Source organism: Rana temporaria, chromosome 7, assembly GCF_905171775.1.
Source record: "Rana temporaria chromosome 7, aRanTem1.1, whole genome shotgun sequence".
NCBI classification, from domain to species: domain Eukaryota; kingdom Metazoa; phylum Chordata; class Amphibia; order Anura; family Ranidae; genus Rana; species Rana temporaria.
Window position 1 is genome coordinate 21793208 of NC_053495.1, and position 13662 is coordinate 21806869.

Genomic DNA, 13662 nt, shown 5'->3' on the forward strand with positions numbered 1-13662 from the left:
AAAGTGGGCTGCCATGTGTATACCCATACACAGCCAAATCTATATCTCATAGCATTTTATTGAAAGCCAATCAGAAACTATAAGTCCCGCCCCCCTGTGACTTTCTGTAAATTATTGGTGACCCGACGTGATGCGCCGTTCGTGTACATATCCCAGTGTGCATTGCTCTAAAGTACGCCGCAAGGACGTATTGGTTTCGACGTGAACGTAAATTACGTCCAGCCCCATTCACGGACGACTTACGCAAACGACGTAAAATTTTCAAATTTTGACACGGGAACGACAGCCATACTTAACATTGGCTACGCCACCTAGGGGGCAGCTTTATCTTTACGTGGCGTATCTCTTACGGAAACGGCGTATCTTTACTGCGACGGGCAAGCGTACGTCCGTGAATCGGCGTATCTAGTCATTTACATATTCTACGCCGAAATCAACGGAAGCACCACCTAGCGGCCAGCGGAAAAATTGCACCCTGAGGCCCCGTACACACGACCGGATCTGTCCGCCGATATTTGTCCGATGGACAGTTTCAGCGAACAGATCCGGTCGTGTGTAGGCCCGACCGGACAATTGTCTGGCGGATCGGACAGTTTCCAGCGGACAAAAATTTCTTAGCACGCTGGAAACCTGTCCGTCGGACGTGCTCGGTCGTCTGTACTGACTCACCGGACACGTCCGACCGACCGCCATCCCTCGCATGCGTCGTACTGATTCGACGCATGCGTGGAAGCTTTGAACTTCAAGGCCGCCCACGTCGCCGCATCATTGTCGCGGCGACAGCGCGGCCACGCCCCGCGTATTGTTTACGCGCGGATTTCTGTCTGATGGTGTGTACAACCATCAGACAGAAATCTCCGGGCGGACATGTCCGCTGAAAACGGTCCGGCGGACCGTTTTCAGCGGATTGTCCGTCCGTGTGTACGGAGCCTAAGATACGACGGCGCAGGCCGTCGTATCTTAGCTAGGTTTAAGTGTATCTCAGTTTGAGCATACACTTAGGCCCCGTACACACGACCGAACATGTCTGCTGAAACTGGTCCGCAGACCAGTTTCAGCGGACATGTTCGGTCGTCTGTACGTCCGACCGGACAATTTTCCGGCGGATCGGACAGGTTTCCAGCGGACAAATGTTTCTTAGCATGCTAAGAAACATGTCCGCTGGAGGCCTGTCCGTCGGACATGTTCGGTCGTCTGTACAGACTCACCGGACATGTCCGCTCGGCCGAAAGCCCTCGCATGCGTCGAAGTGATTCGACGCATGCGTGGAAGCATTGACCTTCCAGGGCCGCGCACGTCGCCACGTCATCGTCGCGGCGACGGCGCGGCCACGTCACCGCGTATCGTGTCCGCGCGGATTTCTGTTTTATGGTGTGTACAACCATCAGACAGAAATCTCCGAGCGGACATGTCAGATGAAAACGGTCCGGCGGACCGTTTTCATCGAACAGTCCGTCCGTGTGTACGAGGCCTTAAACTTACGACGGGCTTAGATTCCGAGTTACGTTGGCGTATCTACTGATACGCCGGCGTAACTCTTTGTGAATCCGGCCCATAGTGTGTACCAGGCTTTACAATCTGATTGGATACAAATGAGAAAACTCTTTTCCACATTTCTTTTCCACATTTAGATAAGTGAGGCTCTGTATTATTACATACAGGCATCTTTGTTAAACTCACCTTTGTGATGATTGGAAACACTGTGCAGTCTTTACATTTCTTCAGCCCGAACCTCCTGGCGTTGAATGAAGCGATCTTCATTCTTTTAGTCCTTCTAGGATTAGAACGACACAGACAATCCATTTTTACTTTACTCATATTGCTAAAAAACACAATTCACTCTTCAACTTCCTTCACGTGACTTTATTAGCGAACTGAAACTAAAAACCAGCTATTCCTCCAAAGTAGAGATAAGCAGAGCAAAATTAGCTGATGAAAGTACGACAAGAAAAATGCAATGTCATTCATTTATGTGAAGGTTTTCTACAAGGCGTCACTGTGAAACAGTTGCATTGACAAACACATGAAAGACGGGGACAGTCTGTCCCCATCTTTCATGTGTTTGTCAATGCAACTGAGATGAGATGAGAATAGAATGTTTCAATTGAAGATGATGTAATACGTGTTTTTTTAACCACACAGCCGACTTCCTGCTCAGTAATCTCACACAAGATCACGTTAGGCAATTTTTTTTTAAACTTAGAAAAAGGTGTGCTAATCTGTAATTTCACACTGCAAAAAACAGGGGACATGTAAGTCCCATCAGATCATGAGGGAAATAATGAATAACAAATATATAAAGTGACCAGTGACTACATATACAAATTACTGTATATACACATGTCAGAAAAAATATATAAGTGTATACCAATATATAAAAAATTGTTTTTATAGACAATGTAAGGGAAATACGGACCCCCTATTGCTAACCTCCTTCTAAAAATGTTAGGCCCTTTTATCTATGATCACCGGACATGTGCTGTACCTGTATGCTGTATGTATACCCTGTGCGTTGTTGTTTTGCTCAAATAAAAGCTCTTTGATTGAAAAAAAAAATGTTAGGCCCAGATTCTCGTAGGAGAATCTCCAGATACGCCGTCGTATCTCTGAGTCTGAGCCGTCGTATCTTGGCGCCTGATTCAAAGAATCAGATATGCCAAAATGTCACTAAGATACGACCAGCGTAAGTCTCTTACGCCGTCGTATCTTAACTGCATATTTACGCTGGCCGCTAGGGGCGTGTACGCTGATTTACGTCTAGAAATATGTAAATCAGCTCGATACGCCAATTCACAAACGTACGCCCGGCCGACGCAGTACAGATACGCCGTTTACCTTAGGCTTTTCCCGGCGTAAAGTTACCCCTGCTATATGAGGGGCAACCAATGTTAAGTTAACCGTCGTTCCCGCGTGTTTGCGTAAGTCGTCCGTGAATGGGGCTGGACGCCATTTACGTTCACGTCGAAACCAATGACGTCCTTGCGACGTCATTTGGAGCAATGCACCCTGGGATATTTTCAGGACGGCGCAATGTGCAGTACGTTCGATGCGGGAACGCTCCTAATTTAAATGCTCCACGCCCCCTACCCGGCTCATTTGAATTAGGCAGGCTTGCGCCGGCTGAATTATGCTATGCCGCCGCAACTTTACAGGCAAGTTCTTTGTGAATAAAGCACTTGCCTGTAAAACTTGCGGTGGCGTAACGTAAACCAGATACGTTACGCCGGCACAGTTTTACGCCCAGATACGAGAATCTGGGCCATTGTTTTTTTTTTTAAATTGTCGCTCTTTTCTTGTTTATAGCGCAAAAAATAAAAGCGGCAGAGGTGATCAAATACCACCAAAAGAAAGCTCTATTTGTGGGGGAAAAAGGACGTCTATTTTGTTTGGGTGCCACATCGCACGACCGCGCAATTGTCAGTAAAACGACGCAGTGCCGAATCGCAAAAAAAAAAGAATGGTCATTGAGCAGCCAAATCTTTCGGGGCTGAAAGTGGTTAATAATAATTTTGCATCCCGCTTCTTCAAATGTCCTCATTACTACAGTTGAAAACGAATGTCAGTTTCCCCGCTAACAATTATAAAGTCCAATCAACTTTCTTCAAATTACAAGTTTTGTTCAAAAATCCAGCAGTGTAATCCCAGTTTACTTTGATCTTCATTGCAATTAGCTAGATTCAGAAAGAGTTAAGCCGGCGCATCAGTAGATACGCCGTCGTAACTCTGAATCTGCGCCGTCGTACATTTAAGTGTATTCTCAAATTGAGATACACTTAAATGTAGCTAAAATACGACTGCCTGCTCCGTCGTATCTTAGCTGTCTAGTTCCGCCGGCCACTAGGGGCGTGAACGCTGATTTACGCCTAGAATGCGTAAATCAGCGAGATACGCCTATTCACGAACGTACGCTTGCCCGTCGCAGTAAAGATACGCCGTTTACGTAAGGCGTATTCCACCAAAAAGCTGGCCTAGCCAATGTTAAGTATGGCCGTCGTTCCCGCGTAGAATTTTGAAAATTTTACATCGTTTGCGTAAGTCGTCCGTGAATGGGGCTGGGCGTAATTTACGTTCACGTCGAAACCAATAAGTCCTTGCGGCGTACTTTGGAGCAATGCACACTGGGATATGTCAACGGACGGCGCATGCACCGTTCGTTAAAAACGTCAATCACGTCGGGTCACCAACCATTTACATAAAACACACCCACCTCTTCACTATTTGAATTAGGCGCGCTTACTCCGGCCCATTTACGCTACGCCGCCGTAACTTAGGAGGCAAGTGCTTTGTGAATACAGCACTTGCCTCTCTGACTTACGGCGGCGTAGCGTAAATACGATACGCTACGCCGGCTCAAACATACGCCGCCCTACGTGAATCCAGCTAAATGTGTGCAGCTGAGCATCCTCTACTATATCCATGAGATTGCACCCCAATATAGTCCGGATGGGCCATTGTCATCCCATGAAAGTGACCAGCTTTATAATACAAAAATACACTTACTTGTATGTTGCGCTTATCTGTAGAAGAGACTCACTCGTGTTGTGGGAGACCCAACACAAAACCTCTCCTTTAAACCGACCCGCAGGAAGAACCGGTTTCTCAGACTGCTGATGAGTGTCTTTGTGTCTACACTTATTTTGTCTGTAACCAACCAATAATACAACCCGAGAACATCAATGGAATTCCTTCTTGTCACGACGGAGTGCTAATAGCTTCAGGGCTTATCAGCATGGAGTATCCCTTCCTTTTACTGTACAAGACTCGTAAAAAAAATTTTTTTTTACAAGAGCTTCAGGCTACTTTAACACGAATGTGTTTTTTGCTACGTTACCACTAGTGTTGAGCAGAATACGCCATATTCGATTTCGCGATATATCTCGAATATATAGTCGAATATTCGAGATATATTCGCTAAATTCGAATATTCGTGATATTTTATCGAAATGAAATGATTGCGAATTTTCGCTATTGCGAATGCGAAAATAATTGCGAAATTTCGATAACTGCGGTAGGAGCACTCTGATTGGCTCAGAATATTCTTGATATTTTTTCGAAATTTCGCAAAATGCGAATGCGATATTTACTGCGCAATTTCGACAAATGCTGTAGGAGCACTCTGATTGGCTCAGAATATTCGTGATATTTTACAATACAAAATAATTGCGAATATTCGGCAAATGCGGAAGGAGCACTCTGATTGGCTCAGAATATTCGTGATATTTTACAATACAAAATAATTGCGAATATTCGGCAAATGCGGAAGGAGCACTCTGATTGGCTCAGAATATTCTTGATATTTTACAATACAAAATAATTGCGAATATTCGGCAAATGCGGAAGGAGCACTCTGATTGGCTCAGAATATTCGTGATATTTTACAATACAAAATAAAAAGTGTTTTGCATTGGTGGTGATTCTTTACTCTATCCATCTGTCACAGCCGTTTGTCAATCAAACACCTTGAAGATTGAACACGTTCATGCTGCATGCTTTGGACTTTTTTTCACTTCACATATCAAAGACATTTTTATGAAAGATTATTTTTCTATTATTGGGACTATATTTCTTTATATATTTGTTTCACTGTGTATTTCACAAGTTATTTGCGCTTGCTTATTTTATAATTTTCCCACATGTCTTGTCACTAGACATATTTTTTATTCTTGTAGAGCAGCCGTCACTAAATGGCGGCCCGCGGTCCGAGTCCGGCCCGGGTGGCGCTTCTGCCCGGACCGCCATTATCATTTTAAATTTCAGCGTTGGTTTGCTGGGGCCGCGGGTTTCCCCAGCAACCAGTGACGCTGAGAGCGGAGAAGACAAGCAGTCACGGGCCGCGAGGTAGGGGCGTGACGTCACGTGCGTGCCCCGCCCCCTGCTGCATGCGGGTCCACTCCTGGCTCTCCTTGCGAGATTGGGGCGTGACGTCACGCGCGCGCCCCGCCCCCCTGCTGCTCGCATTTCCCGGGCTCTCCTTATCGCGCAGCATGCAAGGTATGTGACAAGTTAATTAGTTGTCACGAATGGGCAGATTTTTTTGTAATTGTGCTGTCATTAATGGTCACGCTGATGGGCACCTTTTTTTTATGTTAAGGGGCACTCTGATGGACGAATTTTATTTTAAGGGGCATGCTGATGGGTATATTTTTAATGTGCACACTGATGAGCATATTTTGTTAAGGGGCACACTGATGGACACATTTTGTTGTGCCCATCAGAGTGCCCCTTAACATAAAATATACCCATCAGCGTACCCCTTAAAATAAAATGTGCCCATCAGAGTGCCCATTAACAAAAAATGTTCCCATCAGCATTTCCCTTAACATAAAATAAGGGTCACGCTGATGGGCACCTTTTATGTTAATGGGCACTCTGATGGGCACATTTTAAGGGGTATGCTGATGGGTATATTTTATGTTAAGGGGCACTCTGATGGGCACAACAAAATGTGTCCATCAGTGTGCCCCTTAACAAAATATGCTTATCAGTGTGCACATTAAAAATATACCCATCAGCATGCCCCTTAAAATAAAATGTGCCCCTCAGAGTACCCCTTAACATAAAAGGTGCCCATCAGCGTGACCCTTATTTTATGTTAAGGGGCATGCTGATGGGAACATTTATTGTTAAGGAGCACTCTGATTGGCATATTTTATTTTAAGAGCAACACTGATGGGCCCTTTTTGTATTAAGGAGCACTCTGATGGGCAGATTTTATGTTAAGGGGCACATTTTCTTGTGCCCATCAGAGTGCCCCTTCATATAAAATGTGCCCATCAGGATGTCCCTTAACATAAAACTTGTCCATTAGAGTGTCCCTTAACATAAAATGTGCCCATCAGTATGACCCTTATTTTATGTTAAGGGGCACGCTGATGGGCACATTTTATGTTAAGGGGGACTCTGATGGGGACAGCTGATGTAAAGAGGGACTCTGATGGGAATGCCTGATGTAAATGAGCGCTGTGATGGGGACCCCTAATGTAAAGGGGTGCTGTGATGGGGACCTCTGATTTAAAGGAGTGCTGTGATATGGACACCTGATGTAAAGGAGCTCTGTGATGGGGACCCCTGATGTAAAGGGGCACTGTGATGGGGACACCTAATGTAAAGGGGCACTGTGATGGGGACACCTGATGTAAAGGGGTGCTGTGATGGGGACACCTGATGTAAAGGGGTGCTGTGATGGGGACACCTGGTGTAAAGGGGCACTGTGATGGGGACACCTGGTGTAAAGGGGCACTGTGATGGGGACACCTAATGTAAAGGGGCACTGTGATGGGGACACCTAATGTAAAGGGGCACTGTGATGGGGACACCTAATGTAAAGGGACACTGTGATGGAGACATCTGATGTAAAGGGGCGCTGTGATGGGGACACCTAATGTAAAGGGGCACTGTGATGGGGACACCTGGTGTAAAGGGGCACTGTGATGGGGACACCTGGTGTAAAGGGGCACTGTGATGGGGACACCTGGTGTAAAGGGGCACTGTGATGGGGACACCTGATGTAAAGGGGCACTGTGATGGGGATCCCTGATTTAAAGGGATGCTGTGATGGGGACACCTGATGTAAAGAGGTGCTGTGATGGGGACCCCTGATTTAAAGGAGTGCTGTGATAGGGACACCTGATGTAAAGAGGTGCTGTGATGGGGACCCCTGATTTAAAGGAGTGCTGTGATAGGGACACCTGATGTAAAGAGGTGCTGTGATGGGGACCCCTGATTTAAAGGAGTGCTGTGATAGGGACACCTGATGTAAAGAGGTGCTGTGATGGGGACCCCTGATTTAAAGGAGTGCTGTGATGGGGACCCCTGATGTAAAGGGGCACTGTGATGGGGTCCCCTGATTTAAAGGGATGCTGTGATGGGGACACCTGATGTAAAGAGGTGCTGTGATGGGGACCCCTGATTTAAAGGAGTGCTGTGATGGGGACCCCTGATTTAAAGGAGTGCTGTGATAGGGACACCTGATGTAAAGAGGTGCTGTGATGGGGACCCCTGATGTAAAGGGGCACTGTGATGGGGTCCCCTGATTTAAAGGGATGCTGTGATGGGGACCCCTGATTTAAAGGAGTGCTGTGATGGGGACACCTGATGTAAAGGGGTGCTGTGATGGGGACACCTGATGTAAAGGGGCGCTGTGATGGGGGCACCTGATATAAAGGGGCGCTGTGATGGGGAAAAATGGGGACTTGAGATTCGGACCTCGGCCCAAAGAAAATTTTAGTGACCGGACCTCCTTGAATTTTAATTCAAGACCCCTGTTGTAGAGCGACTCCATTTTCTGTCTTGTATTAATTTATGTTGTATAACATTTTTGAGTTGCTGCTGTATTCTCCCCTTTTTTTAAGGTATGCGCAATTTTTTCCTTCTTACAAAAAATAATAATATCAAACATACAAATAGTCATAACAGAAACATACACAAAGCCCCCCCCCCCCCCTTTGCATCAGAGACAATCAGAGTTCTCCTACCACAGTTATCGAAAATTCGCAATCATTTTCGCATTCGCATTAGCGAAAATTCGCAATTTTTTTTTTTTAAATTCGGCAACATAAAAGGATCGCCTCAGCTTAGCTACTCGGCCCAGGGTCTCTAATCATACCAGCAATGCTTTTAGACGTCGATAGGATGTGATCTGTTTTAAAAATAAAATTGAAAAAATACGAATATTCGGAATTGCGAATATTCACCGCGAAATTCGAAATATATCGCGAATACTCGAATATGCCATATTCGAGCCGAATATTCGCAATACGAATATTCGTGAGCAACACTAGTTACCACGCTAAAAAAGGAACCAAAAGGCAATCCCTTTAAATATTATAGGACTTTTTACAACACTTTGCTAAGGGCGCAGAGCGTTTTGAAAAGTCCTGCATGCTGCATTTGGGCCCCGTTGATATGAACAGAAAACGTGGCAAAAACTCGCAGTTCGGCTTCTTTCGGAAACTGATGACGCGCTTATGCGCCGGTGGGAAGCTTTTGTCATCACGTCACTTAGTCTCTGAATAGGAAACGCCCACTCCCGCAGGATCCACTACCCAGAAAAAAAAAAAACAGCATTCTGTACATGTCGGCAGTATGCTGGATGGAATGGTATAGACTTGTTTTAGGGTGAACCTTGTTTTAGGGTACACACAATCGTTTTTTCCGTTGAAAACATTCCGATGGACCGTTTTCATCGGACAAACCGATCGCGTGTGGGCCCCATCGGTCTTTTTTCCATCGGTGAAAAAAAAATAGAACATGTTTTAAATTTTTCCTATGAATAAAAAAAACGATGGAAAAAAACAATCGTCTGTGTGGAAGTCGACGCATGCTCAGAATCAAGTCGACGCATGCTCGGAAGTATTGAACTTAATTTTTCTCAGCACGTCGTTGTGTTTTACGTCACCGCATTTTTGACTGATGGTGTGTAAGGCAAGACTGATGAAAGTCAGCTTCATCGATATCCGACAAAAAAATCCATTGCATTAGATTCCATCAGATATCCGATCGTGTGTACGCGGCTTTACTGTGTTCATGGAGGAATTTAGCAATTTTGTTTCCTCCAACCTGTAGTTGAAAAAAAGAAAATTACACAATGTATGACCTGCCTAAGAATGTTGTGCTGTCAGCAGGACAGGAGGTGGGATAAAATGGGCCAGATTCACAAAAGAATTACGCCGGCGTATCTATTGATACGCCGCGTAATTTTAAATTTCCCGCGTCGTATCTTTGTTTTGTATCTACAAAACAAGATACAACTGCATCTGGGATCGATCCGACAGGCGTACGTCTTAGTACACCGTCGGATCGTAGATGCATTTTTTCCGCCGGCCGCTAGGTGGCGTTTTCGTCGAATTTCGCATCGAGTATGCAAATTAGCTAGTTACGGCCAACCACGAACTAACGTCCGTCCGGCGCATTTTTTTTATATGTCGTTTGCGTTCGGCTTTTTCCGGCGTATAGTTACCCCTGCTATTATGAGGCGTACTCAATGTTAAGTATGGCCGTCGTTCCCGCGTCAAATTTTGAATTTTTTACGTCGTTTGCGTAAGTCGTTTGCGAATACGGCTGTAGGTCATTTACGTTCACGTCAAATCCAATACGTCCTTGCGACGTAATTTGGAGCAATGCACACTGGGATATTTTACGGACGGCGCCGTTCAAAAAAATACGTAAAAAACGCAGGGGTCAAGTCAAATTTAAATAAAACACGCCCCCAACATCCCCATTTGAATTACGCGGCCTTACGCCGCAACACATACGTTACGCCGCCGTAAATAAGGGCGCAAGTTCTTTCTGAATACAGAACTTGCGCCCAAAGTTACAGCGGCGTAAGGTATCGGGGATACGTTACGCCAGCAGAAAGATCCGCTGATCTTTCTGAATCTGGCCCAATCTCTCTAATGGATGGCAGTAAAATCTTAACAGAGGGGCTTTTTCCTTTTTGGGTTAACCAACCATTCAGAGATGCGTAAAAGTAACTGCCGGTGTCCATGACGGTCAGTATTTGGTGTGACAGTGTGTATGAAAGACAAGCTTGAACGGAGTTTATCTTGAACATTCCGACGGAAAAAATGGTCGTGTGTACGAGGCATTACGCAGTGAAGTGTCCATCCTTTGGTAGGAAACACTGGGCCATATTCTCTAAAAATATCCGCCTGCTGCGCTTAGGGCACTTACACTCCGCTGTCCCAACTTACAGGAGCAGGTGTTGTATTCCCCAAACACTTGCTCCATAAGTTGGGAAAGCGGAGTGTAAGTGTCCCGGCGTAGCCTGGCGGATCTCCAAGGGGGCGTCTTCTATTCAAATGAAGCGCGCCCCCGATGCGAAAGAACTGGGCATGCGCCGGGCTGCAAAAAGCCCAGTGCGCATGCTCCAGTTCTCGGCGGAAAACGTCAATGACGCCGACGTGTGCGTCATTGACGTAAAGTCGTATTCAAGAACGACTTACGTAAACGACGTACCCGACGAAAAAACACGACGGGGACCCGACGCCATCCGTAACATGGCCTACGCGAGACTTGCGGAAACTTACCCCTCATATAGCAGGAGTAAGTTTCCGCTTACGCAAACGACGTTAGCGACGGTTACGCGACGCGAACTCGTTCGGGAATCGGCGTAGAAGGATCATTTGCATATGCAAATGACTCCTTCACGTAAATGCCATCTAGCGGCGGCCGGCGTCATTGCATTTAAGATCCGCCAGTGTAAGTGACTTACAGATGGCGGATCTTAAGTGTATCTATGCAAAAATGATTCTGAGAATCAGGAGCATAGATACACTGGCCAAAAAAGGGAGTTACGATGGAGTATCCTGAGTTACTCCATCGTAACTTCACTGAGAATATGGCCCACTGAGTTTGCTCATTTTCAAGTTGTCAGAGATGTAGATATCACAGAAAGAAAAGTGATAAGCAATATCCTGTCTTTTCATGTTTCTGGCTGTGTTTGATATCAGAGGCCACACATTTCTAACCAAAACTGCACACATGTAAGTCACACCCAGAGCTTCTTATAAAATAGCGCTTTTTGATTGATTACATAGCAATCACTTTTAATGTTTGTAGCAAGTTTATAGCCCACAGTTTAAAATTGTAGTAAACCGCCTTTTTTTTTTTTTTTATTAAACCTGCAAGACAAAGTTATAATGTGCTAGTATGCATCACCTACTAGCACATTATGTGAAACTTATCTCAAAACGAAGCCCTGACAGGGCTTCTATCTTCACCTGGTCTTCCTTCCCCGTTGGCGGGCTTCCGGATAATTTGACTGGACCAGCCCCGATGATTTCACTTCTGCGCATATGCATGAGCCACTGTTTTTGGCACAGGGCCCTGAAGGAACAGCACAGTATGCCGTTTCTTCAGCTCACATGCGCCGGTGATGTCACCGGCAGCTTCACAAGTAAATATCTCCTAAATGGTGTACGTTTAGGGGATATTTACTGTACCCATAGTTAAGCCCTATTACAGGCTTACCTACAGGTAAAAATCGTCCATGGGTGTTTACTTCCACTTTAAAGGGGTTATAATACCTTGTGTTTTTCCACCTTAATGCATCCTATGGTGAAAAAAAATTCTGATACCGGCCGGCCCCCCAGCCCTCCGTTTTACTCACCTGAGCCCGTTTGTTCCCTCGGGGGAGACGTGCTCTACCTCTCTGCCTGGGGTTCTCGGCTCTTGATTGGATAGATTGATAGCAGTGCAGCCATTGGCTCCCACTGCTGTCAATCAAATCCAATCATGCGGGGGGCGGGGCCGAGTCCGGCATTCTGTGTCTATGGACGCAAATGCTGGAACCCTCCGGGGGTTTACCGACGCAAGAAGGAGCTGCAAGAGCCACCGGGGACCCCAGAAGACGAAGTTCGGGGCCACACTGTGCAAAACAAACTGCACAGTGGAGGTAAGTATGATATGTTTGTTATTTAAAAGAGTTATATCACAATAACAGTACAGCACTCTATATTAAATTCTCCCTCCCCGCTAGCCAGCACATTGGGGCCCAGATCTGGTTTTGGAGCACTCAGGATAACCTTCCTTCCTTCCGAGCAGCAGTGTTCCCAGGGCCGCTGATAGGCCAGTACAACTGGCCCTGTTGTACCGGGCCCGGCCAGCAGGGGGGCCCGGCAACCTGATCAGATGAGTAATTTAACCACTTGCTTACTGGGTACATATACCCCCTTCCTGACCAGGTGAAATTTCAGCTTCCGGCACTGCGTCGCTTTAACTGACAATTGCGTGGTCGTGCGACGTGGCTCCCCAACAAAATTGGCGTCCTTTTTTTCCCACAAATAGAGCTTTCTTTTGGTAGTATTTGAACACCTCTGCGGTTTTTATTGTTTGCGCTATAAACAAAAAAAGAGCGACAATTTTGAAAAAAAATCAATATTTTTTACATTTTTCTATAATAAATATCCCCCAAAAATATATAAAGAAACTTTTTTTTTCCTCAGTTTAGGCCGATACGTATTCTTCTACATATTTTTGGTAAAAAAATCGCAATAATCGTTTATCGGTTGGTTTGCGCAAAATTTATAGCGTTTACAAAATAGGGGATAGTTTTATTGCATTTTTATTAAATATTGTTTTTTACTTGTTGCTATAATAAATAGCCCAATTTAAATTTTTTTTAAAAAATCCGAAACATATTCTACATATTTTTGGTAAAAAAAAAAACGCAATAAGCGATTTTGGTTTGCGCAAAAGTTATAGCGCCTACAAAATAGGGGACAGAATTATTATTTTTCATTATTTTTTTTTACTAGTAATGGCAGCGATCTGCAATTTTTATTGGGACATTATGGCGGACACATCGGACACTTTTGACACATTTTTGACACCATTGACATTTATACTGCGATCAGTGCTATAAATATGCACTAATTACTGTATAAATGTGACTGGCATTGAAGGGGTTAACACTAGGGGGGGGAGGGAGGGGTTAAATGTGTACCCTGCATAGTGTTACTAACTGTGTGGGGGGAGGGGACTGACTGGGGGAGGTGACCGATCTGTGTTCCTATGTACAAGGGGCACAGATCGGTCTCCTCTCTCCCTGACAGGACTTGGATCTCTGTGTTTTCACACACAGATCCACGTCCTTGTCTCTGTAACCGCCGATCGCAGGCGCCTGGCGGACATCGCGGCCGTCAGGCACGCGCATCGGCATCT

General features: G+C 45.4%; 1 protein-coding gene across 2 annotated transcripts in view; it reads right to left on the reverse strand.

Annotated features, from left to right (window-relative positions):
- The window catches only part of LOC120945158 (deoxyribonuclease gamma-like), a 54691-nt gene that overhangs the window by 19588 nt on the left and 21441 nt on the right, over positions 1-13662 (reverse strand). Inside the window, exons 1-2 of one of the 2 annotated variants that reach the window (XM_040359059.1) lie at positions 4501-4615; positions 1681-1774 (exon numbers count right to left, since the gene is read on the reverse strand). In XM_040359059.1, the coding sequence (XP_040214993.1) occupies positions 1681-1761 (81 nt within the window). In that variant the 5' untranslated portion in view covers positions 1762-1774; positions 4501-4615. Of the gene's footprint in view, positions 1-1680; positions 1775-4500; positions 4616-13662 lie in introns of those variants that run through there. The other variant, XM_040359057.1, reaches the window with a different exon arrangement.